This window comes from Platalea leucorodia (assembly GCF_965183815.1).
Source record: "Platalea leucorodia genome assembly, chromosome: W".
Lineage (NCBI taxonomy): Eukaryota > Metazoa > Chordata > Aves > Pelecaniformes > Threskiornithidae > Platalea > Platalea leucorodia.
Window position 1 is genome coordinate 24340036 of NC_138859.1, and position 21818 is coordinate 24361853.

The window sequence follows — 21818 nt, forward strand, 5'->3', positions numbered from 1 at the left end:
ACTATATTTAAGTCAAATTGAATAACAACAACAACAATCTTACCATGCATCAAAAATATTAATTTCTTTAGGGTCAGTTACATTACAATGGCTGTCTTTAGTCACATTCAGTGTTTGAACTGTGGGTCCAGTCCCTAACCTTTGGACTTTCATTAGTCAAGACCATAATCTGTATGCTTCAGGTATTTACACGATATCAAATCTTTGCTTTAGAACATGAAGCAGACATTCAAATACATTTGAGCAGGTAGCATAAAAGATGAAAACTGTACAAGTATTTATTATAAATAAATAATAGCAACTTTTGGAATTCAGTTTAAGCAAACACCATTGTTTACCTGTAAATTAAGAAGTAATTATATTGATAGGTTTATGGAAATATTTTAGCCATTCTTTTAGAATAGCAGATCTGCTAAAGAGATTAAGCGCTACAGTGGATCTGTATCCTCTGTGCTGGTTTACACTGCAATTCTTGCACCTTTCAAGTAGAGGTATTTTCAGCAACAAACTAGAAGCTATTGCTCTAATCTTTTTACCTAGAATAGGCTGTGTTGGGATGTTTTCAGGTTACCTGCCTATAGTATGGCCTGTTATAAGAAAACAGACCTTATTTGTTCATAGAATCATAGAATCGTTAAGGTTGGAAAAGACCCTTAAGATCATCGAGTCCAACCGTTAACCTAGCACTGCCAAGTCCACCACTAAACCATGTCCCTAAGCACCACGTCTACCTGTCTTTTAAATACCTCCAGGGATGGAGACTCAACCACTTCCCTGGGCAGCCTGTTCCAATGCCTGACTACCCTTTTGGTGAAGAAGTTTTTCCTAATATCCAACCTAAACTTCCCCTGGCACAGCTTGAGGCCCTTTCCTCTCGTCCTATCGCTTGTTACTTGGGAGACCGACCCCCACCTCGCTACAACCTCCTTTCAGGTAGTTGTAGAGAGCAATAAGGTCTCCCCTCAGCCTCCTCTTCTCCAGGCTAAACAACCCCAGCTCCCTCAGCCGCTCCTCATAAGACTTGTTCTCTAGACCCTTCACCAACTTCGTTGCCCTTCTTTGGACACGCTCCAGCACCTCGATGTCCTTCTTGTAGTGAGGGGCCCAAAACTGAACACAGTACTCGAGGTGCGGCCTCACCAGTGCTGAGTGGTGAGTGGTCATTAATAACTGTCCTACTACTTAAAGGAAAAATTTGGACTAAATTTTCAAAACCACTTAATGACATTTGGCACCCAGTTTCTATGGAATTTCATTGGAACTTGGGCACCTAATTGCTGTATGATTCTTTGAAAATCTCAGTGTAGCTATTTGAAATAAGACCTCTTCATGCATATAAAACAGTGTGTAAGCAACCTCTCCCTTAAAGATTTGCTGTCTGTCACTATAGCACATAGATAAAAAAATCTACATGCAAAACTTAAATGAACATGCCTATTGTGTAAAAGTGCAATAGGATACAAATGCTACATGTTCTAGAGACTTGTGCTTTTCAAAGTTGTGCAGTTGTGCACCTACATGATAGAGGCTTTTGAAAATGGATCAGTAACTGGAAAAAGAAAGTAATGAAAAATAAAGGAATATATCCCTTTGATGAAGAAAATAAAAAATCAGGGACCATAATCTGTTGATATATAATATTATATATAAATATATGTACATATGAAAAGCTCTGACCACCCTTACATGCCTCGTAGACTGCTCATATGTGAATCTAATGGGAGAATTAGGCTTGAATAGCTTTTTAAGGCATAATTTTAAATTTATTTCTAATAACTGATTAATTGTAAAAAAATCCAATGTTTGGCCAACAAGTTGTGACAATTATTCAGTCTAATGAGAATACAATGGCAAATTATTAATACTGCTTTCCATTCTGAAGTCAGAATTGTTTTGAATGAGAAAGAACAGCAGGCTTTGATAATATTTGGCAATCCTAAAGCATGATTTCCTTCTAATATTTGATCCATTTTATGGCAGTTTTTCAGTAAAACCCAATTACTGTGAAAAGTCAGATTTAAAAGACCTCAAAATGTGAATAATTTCATATACTTACAGTTGCTATATGCTTTTAATACTAATGAGCCAACGTTGTACATACTCCCATCTAGTTTCTCATTGGCTTCTGTGTTTATATTCATTCAGTTTTAGTAGTTCTGCTTTGTCTGCCAACAAAGGTGCCAGGCTGTGATGATGCCTTTTACAGTGTGGACATCTCCGCACTTGGAAGTGGACTAAGACCACCTACCTAATTTCGTAAATACCACCAAAAGCTATGAGAGGGTAATGACTTTCAGTGATTACTGATCTAGGTCAGAAGTGAACGGTGAAAGGTGAAAGGTTCCATATCCTGAGCTTCTGTACCAGAGAAGGGAGTGATTTTATTACATTGCCCCCAAGTGAATTTTATTTCCTGATATATAAAGCAACTGAATATATAATGTTATGTTCCACAAAAAAACCCCAAACCTCCCTTCTCATGTAAATAGTAATCAGATTGCACCCTTCTAAAGAATTGTAAAGATTAATTTCATGCCACATTAGTAAGCTGAGCTTTTGATTCCAATTTTCATTTTTCCCTAATGATTTTGTCATGGCCATTCACAACAGTGAGAATTAGCGTAAACTAATAGGTCATTCTTCTTCTCTCACATCAGCATAATATCACTGATTTGATTGGATGCGAGACTTATACTGCTGTAATGGAAATGAGAATCAGGCCCACAATGCTTTCAAAGACAGTTCTTAATCTAATTACTTTTTAAAAAAGTAAAATTTAGTAATCAGAGGAGCGATTATTTAACAGCAGTCACCATTCTAATTTCTGATTTATACATGCAGCTTCCACTTAGGTTTATAGGAACTGCACATGCTTTCCTAATGGCTGAATCTGCTCCAAATTTACTTTTGCATTATATAAAAGAAAAACACAGGTATATCCTATATATTATAAATCATAATTCTGGATCTCTCATAATTGTACTGTACCTGCACAGGGTAATAGTTATGATAAGTCTTTTTTTTTATCAGTCTGTTTTGTTCTTCCTTAATCAGCCTACACAGCTTCAGCCACATCCCAAGCCAGTCGATATGTGGGACTGAGCCTAAAAGACCCATCCTTTCTACACCAGCAACAGGTGGGCAAGTTTCACATAGCTGTAATGATATAGACAAGCTTTTGCATTATTACCTTTCTGTATGCTGCCGCTGTTATCTTGGATTAGAATGGGATCCTAAGGATTTCAGTATTTGTCATCCGAAGACTAAATTTAATAAAAGCATTACCAAACCCTTTAAGAAACATCAACATAACAAAAAAAAAGCAAAATTAAGCAGTCCCAATTATTATTCTCAAGCTATTTTCCAGATGTTTAAGCCTACATTTCTGCATTTTAGTTCCAGAAGATGAATTATAAAACCAAATTCTCAGTGGAATACATCATTATTCCTGGTTTAATAGGTTTAAATTAGTTTGCTGATTTCAGATGTGATAAGAACACATTTTTGTTCTAGTTTCTTACATCATTTATGTTTCATGTAGCATTTTAAATGTCATATCTCATTAATGCTGTAAACTTAATGCAAATGTTTACCCAAGCGATAAAAATATATATATGAGATTAATGGTGGTTTATTGACAAATCAGACAATAGCAAAGGCATGCAAATACAGAAATCCTACATCGTTAGTAACAATGTAATAGAAATAATTTCAGGCCCTCTAAAATTTAAGCGTATTTTATGATGTGTGCGTATGTTGCTCCTAGATCTTAACAGCAGAGGGTTTTGAAATCAACAGCATGTAAAATATTTCAAGGGAAAAAAGTGAATACGGCAGGAAGAAAAAGGCTGTTGTTATATTTATTGTACTGTTTTTTTTTCCTTGGGCTTGGGTTCTCTCAACAGTTGGTATACATGCCTGTTTTATTCTTAGTAAAACCTATCTGTTCTGTGTCTGTTGTGATATAGCTAAACTGTCCCTACCCACTACAAAGGCAAGGTAGCAATATGTCTGTATTAAAGGTCACCATACGCAGAGTTCAGAGAAAATCATAAAGATGATGATAGTTTATTCAACAGTTATAATTTTGCCTTCTTTTAAACCAGTGAAACCTAACTGGAAAAATCTGTACACAGTTATGAAAACACCAAATAACAATTAGTGGGTTTGCCAACCATTGCTTTTTTTTTTCAGTAAATTTTCTGGTAAAGTTGCTTTTTCACCTAAGATTGTTATAATATGAAATGTGTTATAATTACTATAATATGATTCTTTTTGACAGATGTACAGTATGAGTTCATTGTATTTTAAAATGTACACAGGATTTATAGACTTTAAAAAAAAAAACAATGCAGATATTTTCTGGAAAAAATGACAACCTTCTAACATCCTGTTAGTTTGGGGATTCACAGGAAAAATATATAAATATAAAATTTTGTGCTATCACTACATGTGAAGAGATATTTTTCTATAAATTTGTTATAGTTTAACTCCCTTCCCCTTCTTCCAAGTTCATTCAAAGAGTTACAGACACCATCTTACATTCCTAGAAGGTACTGGCAGCACACTTAATTTTCCTCTTAGCTGAGTTTACCATATAAGTCATAAAAAGTACATACTTGCCATCACAAGATCACTGCTTATGTAATGCATCTTCTACATATTTTTTGTTTTATATAGTCTGAAATAAATTTGGTGAATTTCAGCAACATCATAGGACCATGAGTGGGAGGGCTCTCAAGGGTCATCAAGTCCAGTCCCTTGGTATTCCAAGTACCATGTCATATACTCCTATGACAAAACATGTGGCCAGATGGTTCAGAGGAAAACAAAATAGATCTTACATAGACTTCACAACTGGAAAATATCTTCCTATTCGGTGCCACTATGGGAATCAAATGTTCTCCCTTTTATAGTAAACTGTTCATTTGGTGACCAGTAGGAGCCATAGAGTAAAAAGGAAAAATATGTCATAGTTCCTTGCTGTGAATTATGTATTCTGTTCTAAATTATGTAAGAGGTATGTTTGTATGCTTGCATATGTGTGTTTGATGTGTGCACGTGAATCATAGAATCATAGAATCCCAAATTGTGATGACATAGAATAAATGCTTGCACACGCGCGCGCGCACACACACGCACACACACACATATACATATAAAATTAGGGAATAGGTTGTTCTGTTGAAGACATCGAAGGAACAGAATATTTTAACAACAAAGCTTTCTCAGAATGGATAGATATGAATGTATAAGTGCAGTGTATATAAAATGAGTTGATAATAAATTAATTTTCCCCTTCATCCTCTTAATTCCTAAAAGGATCTCAGAGATGACAGTGCCATATATACTTACTATCCAGAAAGGGCGAGAAAAACAGAAATTGCCTAAATGATTTCAATAGATTAAAGGTTAGCCTTTGTTATGGCAGAAAAGACCGAGTTACTATGTCCTTTCATTACAACACTTTGAGAGACCACTTTTATTTTAGCAAGTTCTAAATGCATTTCGTTTAAAGCAGCCCATGATGAATGAAAAGGAAACTCAAGGGTTACATGAAATAAGGGCAATCAATCATGTTATATTAGGTGAGAGAAATTCTGAATGAGATCGCCAATGAATAGTTCCATAGAAGTTTTTTAAATGTTCACCATACCCTGTAATATACATTGACCCCTTAAGAATAAATATTGTCACAGGTACAGTTTTCCTTCATTGGAGGGGAATTTATAAAGATTTATCCTCCCAAGGTATGAGAAATATCAAGATGTTTTACTGATTGTTTTTTTTTGGTTTTGTTGTTGTTCTTAAAAAGAACCAAAATGTAGCATATATATATATTATAGCAACAAATAACATTAAATATAACTGTGAAAGATAGCATATAATAGCACCTATGGGAGCAGTCCATTTGCATTTACTGAGCTGAATACTGTGAAAAATATGCCTTTACATGTGTTACTTAGCATGCTACGCTGATAAAAAGGCAGAGTTATAACGAAGAATTGTAAGTCTATGCAGTTGAATTTTTGTTGTGATTGCTGCTGGGTCTAGTTGTTAGCTGCCTTGAAATGCCAGATATTTCTGTACTGTAACACCACCAGTAGCAAAGCAAATCTCTTGCTTGAGTGACATCTAAAGAGTCACCTGCATCTTAACATTTTGTTGGAGAAAAGTCATGTAATGCCAGCTCCCCCCAAATATCATAAATTGTTAATGACTACTTGGTTTGTTTTCCTTGATTCACTGTCAACTTATAAGAGTTGTTAAGTATGAGTAATGGACGAGGGTCGGGGGAATAATGGGGGAGGGGGAAGGGGACCGATCTTAAAATTATAGGAGTTAGTATTTGCATCAGGACATTTTTCTTCCTTAATTTTCTATTGGAAGTTGATTTAATTTTATGAACTGAAATCTAGTGTTCTGTGCTCAGCATCTGTGCTAAGAAATATCTTTACTGAGTTATGCATAAAAAAATTTGGATAATCTTCATACTAGCATGGCAGCACCCTTCCCTCTTACCCTTTCTTTCGCTCATTCACTCACTGCTTATATGTGCAGGCACTGAAGATTCATGGTTTCTAAATGCGGCTTAAAAGAAAAAGCAACAATCAGTATCTTGGTCAAATTCAACCTTCTACAAGTGAACTCAGCCTCTGTGCCAGATTTTCATTTGTGTCTCCATTTTTGTGGCTGTAAAATTTTACTGGAGGAATCATTTTAAAAATAATTCATTTACAAATAACATATCAATGGTCAATAGACCAGAGGTCTCGTAGTTGTTTGATGACATTTCCTTAGCCTCACTGTATTTATATTCTCTATTTTGTGAACTCATTATATCCTTGACATCACAGGAATATTTAGAGGTTGATTGACATAATTTCTGGATCTAAAGTTAGAATATTGCCAGAAATACAAGCACTGAACTTTATCAGTTTGAAGTAAAGAAAATAATTTATATATATATATATATATTTGTATTTACTGTAAGTAAAGATTAATCTTTTCACAATTAATAAGATTCTTGTTGAAGTGAATTAAATATATAACCAGCATACTCATTCTTGGCCATGATGCGATTTTATATGCACCTTTTAGCTAGGACTAGGTGGTTTTATTTTTGGTTAGGAAAACGTAAGTAAATGGGATACATGTTTAGAAGCTTGTGAAGCCAATGACCATTAAAATTTTCTGTCATAGTAAAATGTGCTAACTAATGTTGGCCCAGGTACTGAGGAACTGGTGAACTCTTCCAGTCCTTGCATTGCTTAAGACAATTGCATGGATTTCAGTATGGCAATGTGAGGAATAGGATGTCACATGGATTTCACATTGGGGATGTGAAGGTCAAAGGCAGACTTGGCTGCAGTGGAGGAGTTCAGGATCCTGAGAGGAGAGAGCAGGGCAAAAAGCAAGATCACTACCCTGGACTTAATCAGAGCAGACTTTGGCCTCTTCAGGGATCTGCTTGGAAGAGTCCCATGGGATAAGGCCCTAAAGGGAAGAGGGCCAAGAAAGCTGGTTGATATTCAAGGACCACCTTGTCTATCCCAATGAGCAGAGCGTCAGGCAAAAATGCCAGGAGGCCTGTGTGGATGAACAAGGTGCTCCTGGCCAAACTCAAACACAAAAAGGAAGTATACAGAAGGTAGAAGCAGGAAGAAGTAACATGGGAGAAATACAGGAAAACTGTCCAAGCATGCAGAGACACAGTTAGGAAAGCCAAAGCCTAACTGGAATTTAATCTGGCAAGGGTTGTCAAAGGCAACAAGAAGGGCTTCTCTAAGTACATAGGTGACAAAAGGAAGACTAGTGGAAATGTGGGCCCAGTGATGAATGGGGCAGGGGCCCTGGTGACACAGGACACAGAAAAGGCTGAGGTACTGAATGCCACCTTCGTCTCAGTCTTTACTTGCAAGAGCAGCCTTCAGGAATCCCAGAACCCAGAGACCTGGGGGAAAATCTGGAGCAAGGAAGATGTACCCTTGTTGGAAGAGGATCAGGTCAGGGAATACTTAAGCAACTTGGACATACATAAGTCCATGGGCCCTGGTGGGATGCACCCAAGAGTGCTGGCTGATGTCATTATGAGGCCACTCTTGATAATCTTTGAATCATCGTGGTGATTTTAGAGAGGTGTCTGAGGACTGGAGGAAAGCAAATGTCACTCCTATCTTCAGGAAGGGCAAGAAGGAGGACCCAGGGAACTACATGCTGGTCAGCCTTATCTCAGTCCCTGGGAAGTTGATGGAAAAATGAATCCTGGAAATGTTTTCCAGGCACATGAAGGACAAGGAAATCATCAGGAGTAGTCAGCGTGGATTCACCAAGGGGAAGTCATGCTTGACCAACTTGATAAACTTCTACAATGAAACGACTGGCTTGGTAGATGAGGGGAGAGCAGTGGATATTGTTTACCTAGACTTCAGTAAGGCCTTTGACACTGTCTTCCATAAGATCCTCATGGAGAAGCTGTTGATCTATATGGGCTGGATGAGCAGACAGCGAGGTGGATCGAAAACTGGCTGAATGGCCAGGCCCAGAGCGTGGTCATCAGTGGAACAAAGGCTACTTGGAGGCCAGTGAGTAGCGGTGGACCCCAGGGGTCAATACTGGGTCCAGTCCTGTTTAACATATTCATTAATGATCTGGATGATGGAGGCAGAGTGTACCCTCAGCAACATTGCTGATGACACAAAACCGGGGGTCGTGCTGCCACCCAGAGGGACCTCGACAGGCTGCAGAAATGGGCTGACAGGAACCTCATGAAGTTCAGTAAGAGAAGTGCAAAATCCTGCACCTGTGGAGGAACAACCTCATGCACCAATATATGCTGGGGGCTGCCTGGCTGGAAAGCAGATTTGCAGAAAAGGACCTGGGGGGTCTTGGTGGACACCGTGTTGAACATGAACCAGCAATGTGCCCTTGCAGCAGAGAAGTCCCACGGTATCCTGTGCTGCCTTAGGAGCAGTGTTGCCAGCAGGTCGAGGGAGGTGATCCTTCCCCTCTACTCAGCACTGGTGAGGCCACACCTGGAGTCCTGTGTCCAGTTCTGGGCTCCAGTACAGGAGAGACATGGACATACTGGAGACAGTTCAACGAAGGGCCACAAAGATGATTAGCCTAGAGAAGGCCACTGTTTAGCCTAGAGAAGGCTCAGGGGGATCTTATCAATGTGTAGAAATACCTGAAGGGAGGGTGCAAAGAAGATGGATCCAGGCTCTTTTCAGTGGTTCCCAGTGACAGGACAAGAGGCAATGGGCACAAATTGAAACACAGGAGGTTCTGTCTGAACATCAGGAAGCACTTTTTCACTGTGAGGGTGACTGAGCACTGGAACAGGTTGCCCAGGGAGGCTGTGGAGTCTCCATCCTTGGAGATATTCAGAAGCTGTCTAGATACAGTCCTGCGCAACAGGCTCTAGGTGACCGTGCTTGAGCAGGGGGGTTGGACCAGATGACTTCCAGAGGTTCCTTTCAACCTCAGTCATTCTCTGATTCTTTGATTCTGCGATTCTGTGATCCGTTCATAGTATTCTCTCCCTGCATAAGCATGTACATTGATGGGTAATGCCAGCAGGGGTTAGAAGTTTTTATTAAGAGGGAAAAATGGTCCTTTTATCTATTTAACTAATAATTACATTTTACTTTGACAGATTTATGTGATCCTTTCAGTTGGTACTTTGTGAATGCAGAGGAGAAGAATCAAATCATTTTGTAAAATATGTGAATATGTTCCTCAGGTGATACATCCTATGATTGTTAAGAAATAACTTTTGTCATTTACTCATGTGCAATATTCTTCATCTCTAAACCCCTTAATTTACCATTTTGATTCCTAACAGTAAAAATGTGAAAACACTGGCAACCGTGCCTGCCTTCATCATGCTCAAACTCTGCAGGGAGCAGAGCTCACTTTTGTCACAAGGAATTATTAGAAGTATGGATGCCCTAAGATGTCTTTAAAATGTCTGTAGTGACAGTATTATTCAACAGCTTTTCTTTTTAAACAGGCACATTCTTCAATGATACCTGAAAACGTATTTTCTTTTAACCCCATAGTAATAAAGTGTTTACTATATTTCCAGTTTATAAGAGCAGCTAATCTTTGTTTGTTGAAAGACTGGCTTTCAACCTTTTTTTTTAAAAAAAATAGTCTTATTGACTTTTCCCAATGCAATGTTTTTTACTGTTGTCTAAATTCAAAAACCATAGTCAAACAACAAATCTCAAAATATTCACAAATAGTTAAACCCATTTATACATGTAAGATTTGTCCAATATGATCTGATGAAAAGATTATGGTACTAATAAAATATTCATCACCAGAACCTTATTTAGAAGGCTGATGCCTGGAGGAGGAAAAAGGGAATTTTACTGTTAAAATATTGTTTCTTCTCCCCACAGACCCCTTTTTGGGATAGAGCAACAAAGAGGTAAAAAGGGTCAGGGATAGGAACCACAGTCCTTGTCTACCAAAGAAAATCCACTGTGAAGATAGGGCCTGGAGATATGATGCATATCCATTATGTGCTTTGGACCACTTGGGCATGCTTGTTGTGGGGAGCGGGGTTAAAGGAGGAAGGGTTGCAAGCACACACATGCACACAAAGGGTTGTAACCAACTGGAGAGCCAACTGCCATAGAGTCAAACCATGGAGAATGAGGCCTTGGGTTACCAGAGACAGTTCCGTCACATAAGAAAAACAGATTCTACACTTTCAGGTAAACTCATTAAACCAAATAAATAAAGAAATAACAAGCTATCAAGTAGGAGTATTGTGGTAGACCAACAAGAAAACAAGGAATATGCAAAGGAAAGGTTTAGGAAAAAATACTGTTTCAGTTTCCAGACTAGCTATTCTTGTTCTCTAAATCTGTTCTGAAACTCTTCCACAAATGTCAGTGGACATATTTGTAAACTTAATCATGGCAGTATTTATACCTCTTTTTCCAAATTTTACAGTTTTTAAATGCAATTTGTTAAATTTTATATATTAACACTTTTGTAAATACAGTCAAGTTTATTTATTGCACTATAATAAGACTGAATGCAGATAATTCTAATTGCAGCCCCAAAAAACCAAACACCCCCCCCACCACCAAAAAAAAAGTATAGTTTTATTGTTTCAAAAGAAATAATTGGAGTTAAGATGATCAAGAAATAGAATTTCAGAGTAACCAAGGGGTTAAAGGTATGGCTTATGCTTGGAAATTTCCTGGAACTTGTTCCTCCTTCCCTAACAGTGCTGCCAAAAATCATCTGACAGGAAACCTAAGATTAAGTTTGTTCAACCTAAGTGAACAAAGCTGCTCAGAACAGGCAACCAGTTTACTGCAGAGCAGGAACTTTTCTAACCCTGCTGGCATCTGCAGCGCTACTCAGACAATATCACTGAAGAAGTTGTTTTCCCTACATTAACATCTCTGGATCATCTAATTTTGGTTGCACTGCAGTTCTTGCTGCTTCTCCCATAAAAGTTAACTTAAAGCTTCAAACGAAATAATGTGGAAAATGGACATTATCAATTCCTATGGTCCATTGTTCCCCCGTTCTAAATCCCTGAAATTCAAGTTCAGTCTGGAATTACATCATGTCTGGTTTCTCCTGGTTACCAGACAGCTTGAAACGTGACCACAGCTACAGAAAAAACATCCTCCTTCACACTTTGGCTCCCCAGTCCACTCAAACATAAACTTCTCTTTCTCTCAAGTATACTTCAAATATGGAGCATGGTTAACTTAGAGATTAAGTTCCAAATTAGATTACCTAATGGCATTTTAATGGATAGCAATGGACCCATTTTCTCTGGGATGGCAGCATGCAAGTCTGGCTTGAATACAATTAATTTCTTAGGAAGTGTTCTAAAGATGTTTGCCTAGATGGAAAAGAAACAACATTCTGCAAAACTCTATTAGAGAGTTGGGTGCAGCTATCAGAAATAGCAATTTAAATTGATAAAGACCAGAAATCATTAGTTTTTTTCTGCTATGAATACAGTTACCAATAGGATACTTTGGCCTTTTTGTTCTTAATCTGAAATGCTTGAACTGATACTTTTTTCCCCAAAATATTACAGAATTTCAGGGGGGGAGGAAACCATTACTCTAACAGGTGTGTCTGTTGCCCAAATGTGTAACATTTTAAAAAGCAATGTTGGTGAAAGTATTACTTTACTAGTGTATTTGCTAGATTCTAAACGAAAAGTAAACAAAAGTAATTCTTAGCAATTTTCAGTTCCCTCCTACTGCTTTCACAAACTGTAGATTGTCCCATTTGACTGCCTTATCAGAGCTATTATCATAACCCCAGAGTGGTGCTGGGGGAAAAAAGTGCTGCTTGAAAAGTTGAACACTTGAACGCTGCTACAGCTAAAGCTGAGAAAGAAATTCAGAAATTTCTGAGAAGAAAGGTCCCCTCAGGAGCTCCAGGAACAAGCCAGCTGTTGTACTGTACTTATGTGTCAAGATAACAGCCTGAAAACAGGAAATATTATCCTAGTGCATTTGCCTGGGTAGTGTAAATGTAATGTTACAGTAATAGTTAACCCTTAAATCAACGTGTTAAGATTGTTTTAAAAAACAATATAAATAACAATAGTTTAGAATAAAAAGATACTTAATAGATGTGTTAAAATGTACATTTCAATACTGAATATTTGTTTATAGTTTGTGAAAGTCTCGCAAATACTCAAGGTATAAGAGTCTAATTCTACAGCCCCTTATCAGTTGTCATATTGGAATTAATATCCGTGGAGTAATGAATGGCTTCAGAATCAGACCGCAAGCTCCTGTGTATCAAAATCTCTCTCCCCTTCTCCTTCCCTCCCTCCTTTTCTTGCCTCAATGAAAACTCATGACTCAAGTTTACTTGTTGCATATGTTCTTACTTTCTGTGCAGTGTCTGAGACTGTATTTTCCAATTTGAGCCTAAATAATTTGGACAGCTTTTTTTTTTTTTGTCTTTCTGTCTCTAGGAAAACAAAGTTATTCTCACAGAACTGCAGATATGAAAGAAGGTTGGTTTTTTTCATAGCATTATCTTCTTAATCTGCACAGCAAAAAATTGACCAATATAGTCTTAAAGCACTTTGCATGGGAGTTTACTTTTAGAGATGTATTTAACTATTGTTTAAATCTTAACAGATTGATAGTAAACATGGTAAATGGACAACTACAAATTTAGCTCTAGACAGTTATGGTACAAAATAATTTTAATTCCAAATATCTTACCAAAAGCCTGTTTTTTCTCATTCTTTGGGATGCTTAGAGGATGTTTTATATAAATATCTCCTTTAAAGACATTGGCATATCACTCTTGATAATCTTTGAATCATCGTGGTGATTTTAGAGAGGTGTCTGAGGACTGGAGGAAAGCAAATGTCACTCCTATCTTCAGGAAGGGCAAGAAGGAGGACCCAGGGAACTACATGCTGGTCAGCCTTATCTCAGTCCCTGGGAAGTTGATGGAAAAATGAATCCTGGAAATGTTTTCCAGGCACATGAAGGACAAGGAAATCATCAGGAGTAGTCAGCGTGGATTCACCAAGGGGAAGTCATGCTTGACCAACTTGATAAACTTCTACAATGAAACGACTGGCTTGGTAGATGAGGGGAGAGCAGTGGATATTGTTTACCTAGACTTCAGTAAGGCCTTTGACACTGTCTTCCATAAGATCCTCATGGAGAAGCTGTTGATCTATATGGGCTGGATGAGCAGACAGCGAGGTGGATCGAAAACTGGCTGAATGGCCAGGCCCAGAGCGTGGTCATCAGTGGAACAAAGGCTACTTGGAGGCCAGTGAGTAGCGGTGGACCCCAGGGGTCAATACTGGGTCCAGTCCTGTTTAACATATTCATTAATGATCTGGATGATGGAGGCAGAGTGTACCCTCAGCAACATTGCTGATGACACAAAACTGGGGGTCGTGCTGCCACCCAGAGGGACCTCGACAGGCTGCAGAAATGGGCTGACAGGAACCTCATGAAGTTCAGTAAGAGAAGTGCAAAATCCTGCACCTGTGGAGGAACAACCTCATGCACCAATATATGCTGGGGGCTGCCTGGCTGGAAAGCAGATTTGCAGAAAAGGACCTGGGGGGTCTTGGTGGACACCGTGTTGAACATGAACCAGCAATGTGCCCTTGCAGCAGAGAAGTCCCACGGTATCCTGTGCTGCCTTAGGAGCAGTGTTGCCAGCAGGTCGAGGGAGGTGATCCTTCCCCTCTACTCAGCACTGGTGAGGCCACACCTGGAGTCCTGTGTCCAGTTCTGGGCTCCAGTACAGGAGAGACATGGACATACTGGAGACAGTTCAACGAAGGGCCACAAAGATGATTAGCCTAGAGAAGGCCACTGTTTAGCCTAGAGAAGGCTCAGGGGGATCTTATCAATGTGTAGAAATACCTGAAGGGAGGGTGCAAAGAAGATGGATCCAGGCTCTTTTCAGTGGTTCCCAGTGACAGGACAAGAGGCAATGGGCACAAATTGAAACACAGGAGGTTCTGTCTGAACATCAGGAAGCACTTTTTCACTGTGAGGGTGACTGAGCACTGGAACAGGTTGCCCAGGGAGGCTGTGGAGTCTCCATCCTTGGAGATATTCAGAAGCTGTCTAGATACGGTCCCTTCCAACCTCAGCCATTCTGTGGTTCTGTGATTCACTAGAGCCTGGACTTTCTGTGTACTATGTACAGTATGCATGATGTTCGCTCAGCTTTGATGTTTATTAATGAGCTATTTTACCATATATGCAGTAATGAGAAACACTTCTTGTCTCTAAAATGATAATTTTAAAATGAGAAAATGGTAAACAGCTTTTTATTTAAGTATGTCTAACAAAGAGGACTGTCCTGACACTTCAGTAGGAAATTGTTGTTTCTAGATGTATTGTTTAGTTACTGAATCATGCAATTCAAAATGGAATTCTCTTCATACTATTCAACATTGAAACTATAAATGTCCACTGAAAGCAATTTCTGCTTTTAAATTGTTTTGGGTGTACATTGCTTTTACTTTCAGCAAAAAGATGAAAGAACACAGGAGGACTGTTTAAAAGAACTTCTCAGTAAGGGCAGGAAACCAGTTTTCAACATGCAGACTGTTCTTATCGTGTCTCTTATCATAATAGAGAGTTTGATGTAAAACTTGGTCACATGACTACCAGAGAGGTCCGTAAATGAATAAGAGGTCACCTTTCTTATATGCTTGTTGGAAAGGAAACACATTTAAAGGACATTTCATTCAAAACAATGACAGTATGCAAATGTTTAGCTTTACGGGCTTTTTGCAATGGTTGTCTTTTTCTCACACGCTTTTCAAAATATTTATTTACCTTTTCTAATGATCAGAGAGCCTTGAAATGAAGCTTAATCTTAATTTGCCACTCTTAAAATATGAAAATACAGAATCTGCTTAAATAATAACCCCTAAAATTTTTCAGAATATGATTAGAGGATGAGCTGGTGCCTATGAGATTCTGATGTACGCGAGAGCTGTATAGTTAAAACTCTGCAGAACAGTTCTGTCTGGAAGGTGTCCAATTTAAACTGAGAAGATAGCTTAAGATAGCTTTAAGCCCTTAAAATATGCTTCTGTACTGTAACTGATGACACATTCTTATAGCCGACATGCAGCTAGTTATGCTATTTGAGTAACTGAGCAGATATACATTTTATTGGGTCATCAAAATTAAAAACTTACTTATGATACAGTTTTATATAATGACTACACCAAAATGCATATACGTACCCCTTCATTTTAGCATATTTAATGTACTTTTCATGGTTACCTCTAGCAAACTTTTTGATGAAATGGTTCATTTTCTGGTTAGTTTCATGTAGTTTAATTATGCTTTTAATGGCTTTAGACAGTCTCTTGAATTCTTTATAGAACAAGAAACAAACCCTATGAAAACACCAGAGACTAACATTTCTGTTTCTTAGATCTTAACAGCAGGAAGCTTATGAGTGTAACAGCCAGACAGGGTCAAGTTTGCAATATTGTCTTGTCCTTAGCATATGTATTTGTCAGGAAAAGACTGTAATTAATTCTGCTTTTGTGAAAATATTTTTTTTCATTTTGGTTGCTGTAGCCTTCACTCTCTAAAGACTGTGAATGTGCATAGAGAAAACCAGAATACATTTAAAGCAATTAAACTCGGCAACAAAGTTATCTTCAATTCAGAGTGCTGTGTCATGCACGGTATAACAGTAATTTATATATAGCATGACAAAGGTTAAAAATGTATGCTTTTTGTATGTTTTATTCGCAAGACAAAAGTTTAATTTCTTAAAAATAAGCAGTATATATTTTCAATAAATCTGCTAGCACTGTGGAACAGCTGTTAAAAACAGCTATATAGGGTTACATGAACAATCTGTGAAGGCAGAACTGATGATTTGAGTATCTGGGAAGAATTTTTTTTAGCTTACATTGAGTGCATTCCTCATTATATTAAAATTTAATAAAGTATTTTAAATGCTGTTATTCTGAGTCTAGAACAAGATTAGATTATTTTATTACCTTTCGCTAAGTAATACCACTTTCAGTAACACTAAATTAATAAACTTCAATGAAAAATACCTTTATCCTTAAATAGCAAGATGAAGGCATACAGTTTGGGTAATTTGGGCAGTTTTTCTAAGTTGCATGTCTTCTATGTTTCATCAAATGCAAGCTTCAAGATATTGATTATATTTGACCTTTACTTAATACACATTATTTAGAAGATTACATAGACCAAATAGCATTTTGATTTTCTTTCTTAAAATATTTCACTATTGCATATTAACATTTTCTTTTATTCCAGCTCAGTTTGTAATCTAATAATGGCTAATTGTTATGTGCTAAACATTAGTTACTCTTTTGTGTTTTATTGATAGAGGAACATATTAAAGTAGCGTTACCTTAAATCTGTAAGAGTTTTTTTTTTTTCAGAATAGGCTTTTTTGTTTGTTTTGTTTTCTTTTTTTAAAAAGTTACTTTTTGGGAAAGTAAGGCTTTTGCCATGTACAGTACTAGTTTGCATGTATTCATTTAAATACTAGGAACTATAGTACTGCTTGATCCATATCTGACTGCTAGGTTTCAATTGACAGCTGAGGATTTGTGACTGGACCGTGAATCAAAACAGCAGGCATTTATACCCCAGTGCCAGTGAGGATACATTGGGAATTACTTGGCAAGGTAACATTTTAATTGTTTCCACCCCTACACCACATCTAAAAAAGTTACACTGAGCTACAGTATCTGTTTTAGCAGGCCGCCAGGAGAATATGTGTCAACATCTGAACAAAACATATCCATGTAACATTTCTTGAATACACATTTAGATTATATTTAATGTAAATTAAAGTTTAGAAAATACCTTAGTTAAGCATCTGGAATGCCATTGTTTGCTTTCAAATGCAAAGGGTTTGTAATTTTAAAGGAATGCAGATTTTAGGCTTTAAAAAAGGGAAATGTGATTTGCAGGATTAAAGGTCATATACTTTGGGGTCTAGTGGTTAATATAAAAAAAGAATGTATGATTAAAGATATAGACAAGTAAAATAATAGACTTCTGATGTGGTGCTGTTTTGGGCAATGGATAATCGTACTATCCATAGAAACATTTCTGACATTTAATGGTATAGATTTAGGTCACTAACATGTACATGAAGGTAAGATAAACTAACTCCTTTCTAAACAAAATTACAAAATAGTTAGGTTTGATATCCACAGAAGAATTTCTTTTAGTGTACAAGAAAAACCTTAATTAGTGGTACAGGAATCAGTTACACATTATTACCTCTGCTAATGTATAATTGGTTACGGTAGCAGTAGGGGTGTGTGTATATAAGTAGGTATATAAAGAAAGTAGATATATAAATAAATAAGCATTATTATGAAATATATCAATCTTTCAGCTCTTTCAAGTGCAGGATTCTCCTTAACATAGGAGTTTAGGGGGTTTATATGTGTGATATAAAGCCTGCAGGTTGGGGCCCTGTCAAATGAAGCAGTAGATTTTTGCTCCCTCAAAATAATTTTAAAAACTTCAGGTACACATACAACAGTGTAGTCACTTTTAAAATATTTTACATACGTATGTGAATGTGACTCTATACAGAAAATCTCACTATACAAAATGCCATATGACGCACTGTATTGTACTACTGACAGCTAAAAAAATTTGGGGGTTTGAGTATCAACTTGGAATGGTAATTATAAAAATGGAAAATGAGTGCTGTGTATAAATCCAAAGTTTAAATATCATAAATATTAATGTTTTACAAACCTATTGGTAGTGACTTCCTTATTCAATTTCAAATATTTTCTGCACTTTTTCTCTAATAATAATAATATTATTATTATGATTATGGAAGAGCAAGGTATAGTTGTTTCCCCCATCATAGATAAATTGGTACAATGGAGAATTAGCTAATGGAGTCACCTCAACTCCTCAAGGGCTGTGATTCACATTATAAATCCTCATCATGCAGTAATTGGCAGTGTTCAATTATTACTTGTGTACCATCAAAAATGAATCCAAACTGAGATAATTATTTATTCTCCCCCTACAGAGGGTGTTGTTTTCTCAACATGTTGACAGGTGTTAGTAAAATACCTCACAACTACCTATCTAGAAAAATCCTTGGATGGTGTAAATCAGTCTTACCATTCTTGACCTTTTTAAAGCAAGGCCAGTTTATACCAGTTGAAGCACTGGAACAGTGGTTAGTGAATTCTGTTTTTCAGTACCTCTCATACATGATCCTTGAGTGTCAATTACAAAAAGAAAGGAAGAAAAAAAACCTTTGATGGTGGATACAAACATGTTCTGTGATCTTCTCACCTTTTGTATGGAAAATTGCTTTGCAGGTAGCCCCCAGGGTGTAGGTCAGGTGTGCCAGCTGGTAAACTGTGCCACCTACCAAAAAGCTAAGCTGCACATGTGCTCCCATGGGCATCCTTTGGCCATGCCTTGGCTGTGCTTGCATATGCATGGTCTTTATGGAGCGAGTTGGGCACAGCCGCGAAGGACAGAGAAACATACCTGTAATTCTCCCTAAGTAGAAGTTTGTTTGTTTTTTTCTTAATGTAGACTTCAGAATACATCATTCTTCAAACATCTGGGAAGGCGAGGACATAAAACCAGAAATTATATGTATTCAAACTGTTGAGATGTCTTTATAAAACTAAAAAGAATGGATTCCAAAGAGGAATTATTGCTCATTGGCAAAATAATATATCCTAGTTCAAAAGGTTAAATTAAGTTTTTTTCCTACAAAATTGTTTGATAGGCCTGTTCCCTAAAATCCATAGCACTAAATTTGACAGTAACCAGACTGACCTTTTACAATAGGGTCTTGTGATTATTTTAAGTGGTGCATTGATTTTTCAGAAATTTTGTTGAACTCAGAAAGGTTAAGGAATTGGCAATGCCTGAATATGAGCTGTCGTGTCTATACAGGGCACCAAACTGAAAGCTTCCTCATGGTGCATTGTCAGTGACCTACACCTTGGGGATTTTGTGAAGGTGAGAGAGGATAAAATCGCTATAGTTGTTATTTTTTCGTCCTTTGTCTTATTAGTAGCTGCCTGTCATGCCTAATGGGAAATGATATGTGAATTTGAATTGGATGAGGGGGTTGAGTGCACCCTCAGGAAGTTTACAGGCGACACCAAATTGGGTGGAAGTGTCGATCTGCTGGAGGGTAGGAAGGCCCTGCAGAGGGACCTGGACAGGCTGCATTGATGGGCCGGGGCCAACTGTATGAGATTCAACAAGGCTAAGTGCCGGGTCCTGCCCTTGGGTCACAGCAACCCCATGCAACGCTACAGGCTAGGGGAGGAGTGGCTGGAGAGCTGCCTGGCGGAAAAGGACCTGGGGGTGTTGGTTGACAGCTGCCTGAACATGAGCCAGCAGTGTGCTCAGGTGGCCAAAAGGATGCCAATGGCATCCTGGCCTGTATCAGGAATAGCGTGGCCAGCAGGACCAGGGAGGTGATAGTGCCCCTGTACTCGGCACTGGTGAGGCCGCACCTCGAGTACTGTGTTCAGTTTTGGGACCCTCACTACAAAAAGGACACTGAGATGGAGGAGCGTGTCCAGAGAAGGGCAACGAAGCTGGTGAAGGGTCTAGAGCACAAGTCTTATGAGGAGAGGCTGAGGGAGCTGGGGTTGTTTAGTTTGGAGAAGAGGAGGCTGAGGGGAGACCTTATTGCTCTCTGCAACTCCCTGAAAGGAGGTTGTAGTGAGGTGGGGGTCGGTCTCTTCTCCCTAGTAACAAGGGATAGGACGAGAGGAAACGGCCTCAAGCTGCGCCAGGGGAGGTTTAGATTGGATATTAGGAAAAACTTCTTCACCAAAAGTGTAGTCAAGCATTGGAACAGGCTGCCCAGGGAAGTGGTTGAGTCTCCATCCCTGGAGGTATTTAAAAGACAGGTAGATGTGGTGCTTAGGGACATGGTTTAGTGGTGGACTTGGCAGTGATAGGTTAACAGTTGGACTCAATGATCTTAAGGGTCTTTTCCAACTGTCCTGGTTTCAGCTGGGATAGTGTTGATTTTTCTTCCTAGTAGCTGGTATAGTGCTGTGTTTTGGATTTAGGATGAGAAGAATATTGATAACATGCTGATGTTTTAGTTGTTGCTCAGTAGTGCTTACACTAGTCAAGGACTTTTCAGCTTCCCGTGCTCTGCCCGGTGCACAAGAAGCTGGGAGGGGGCACAGCCAGGACAGCTGACCCAGACTGGCTAAAGGGCTATTCCATACCGTATGACGTCATGCTCAGTATATAAACTGGGGAGAGTTGGCCAGGGGGCAGCGATAGCTGCTCGGGGACATGCTGGGCATTGGTCGGCGGGTGGTGAGCCAATTGCATAGTGTATTACTTTCTTTGTATATTATTATTATATTATATTATTATTATTACTACTACTACTACTACTCTATTTCATTTTACTTCAATTATTAAACTGTTCTTATCTCAACGCACGAGTTTTCTCCCTTTCACCCTTCCAATTCTCTCCCCCATCCCACTGGGGTGGAGGGACTGAGCGAGCGGCTGTGTGGTGCTTAGTTGCTGGCTGGGGTTAAACCACGACACCAACCTTAACGATTCTATGATTCTATAATTTTAAAATACATCTGTTGGGTTTTTTTCCAAGTAAAACTATTTGTCTGTTGTCAGTTATGATCCCAGATACAAGAGAACAATGATATATATATGCAAAAGAATTGACATTTGCAAAGAGAGAGTTGAATAATGCAAAATAAAAATCTTAAATCATTGGTATATCTTTTTCTTCAAAAGTAGAACAGTTGTAATGGGTAATTATGATACAAATTTAGATGAATATTTTATGTGATTGAAGTAAATATGCCAATGTCTTTAAAGGAGATATTTATATAAAACATCCTCTAAGCATCCCAAAGAATGAGAAAAAACAGGCTTTTGGTAAGATATTTGGAATTAAAATTATTTTGTACCATAACTGTCTAGAGCTAAATTTGTAGTTGTCCATTTACCATGTTTACTATCAATCTGTTAAGATTTAAACAATAGTTAAATACATCTCTAAAAGTAAACTCCCATGCAAAGTGCTTTAAGACTATATTGGTCAATTTTTTGCTGTGCAGATTAAGAAGATAATGCTATGAAAAAAACCAACCTTCTTTCATATCTGCAGTTCTGTGAGAATAACTTTGTTTTCCTAGAGACAGAAAGACAAAAAAAAAAAAAGCTGTCCAAATTATTTAGGCTCAAATTGGAAAATACAGTCTCAGACACTGCACAGAAAGTAAGAACATATGCAACAAGTAAACTTGA

The 21818-nt window shown here is 38.0% G+C and overlaps 1 protein-coding gene across 1 annotated transcript in view; it reads left to right on the top strand.

Annotated features, from left to right (window-relative positions):
• LOC309601918 (nuclear factor 1 B-type-like) overlaps positions 1-21818 on the top strand; it is a gene marked incomplete at both ends in the record, with an annotated part of 42916 nt that overhangs the window by 11455 nt on the left and 9643 nt on the right. Inside the window, 2 exons of the mRNA XM_082335178.1 lie at positions 3055-3137; positions 17101-17188. Of these exons, the coding sequence (XP_082191304.1) occupies positions 3055-3137; positions 17101-17188 (171 nt within the window). The remainder of the gene's footprint in view (positions 1-3054; positions 3138-17100; positions 17189-21818) is intronic.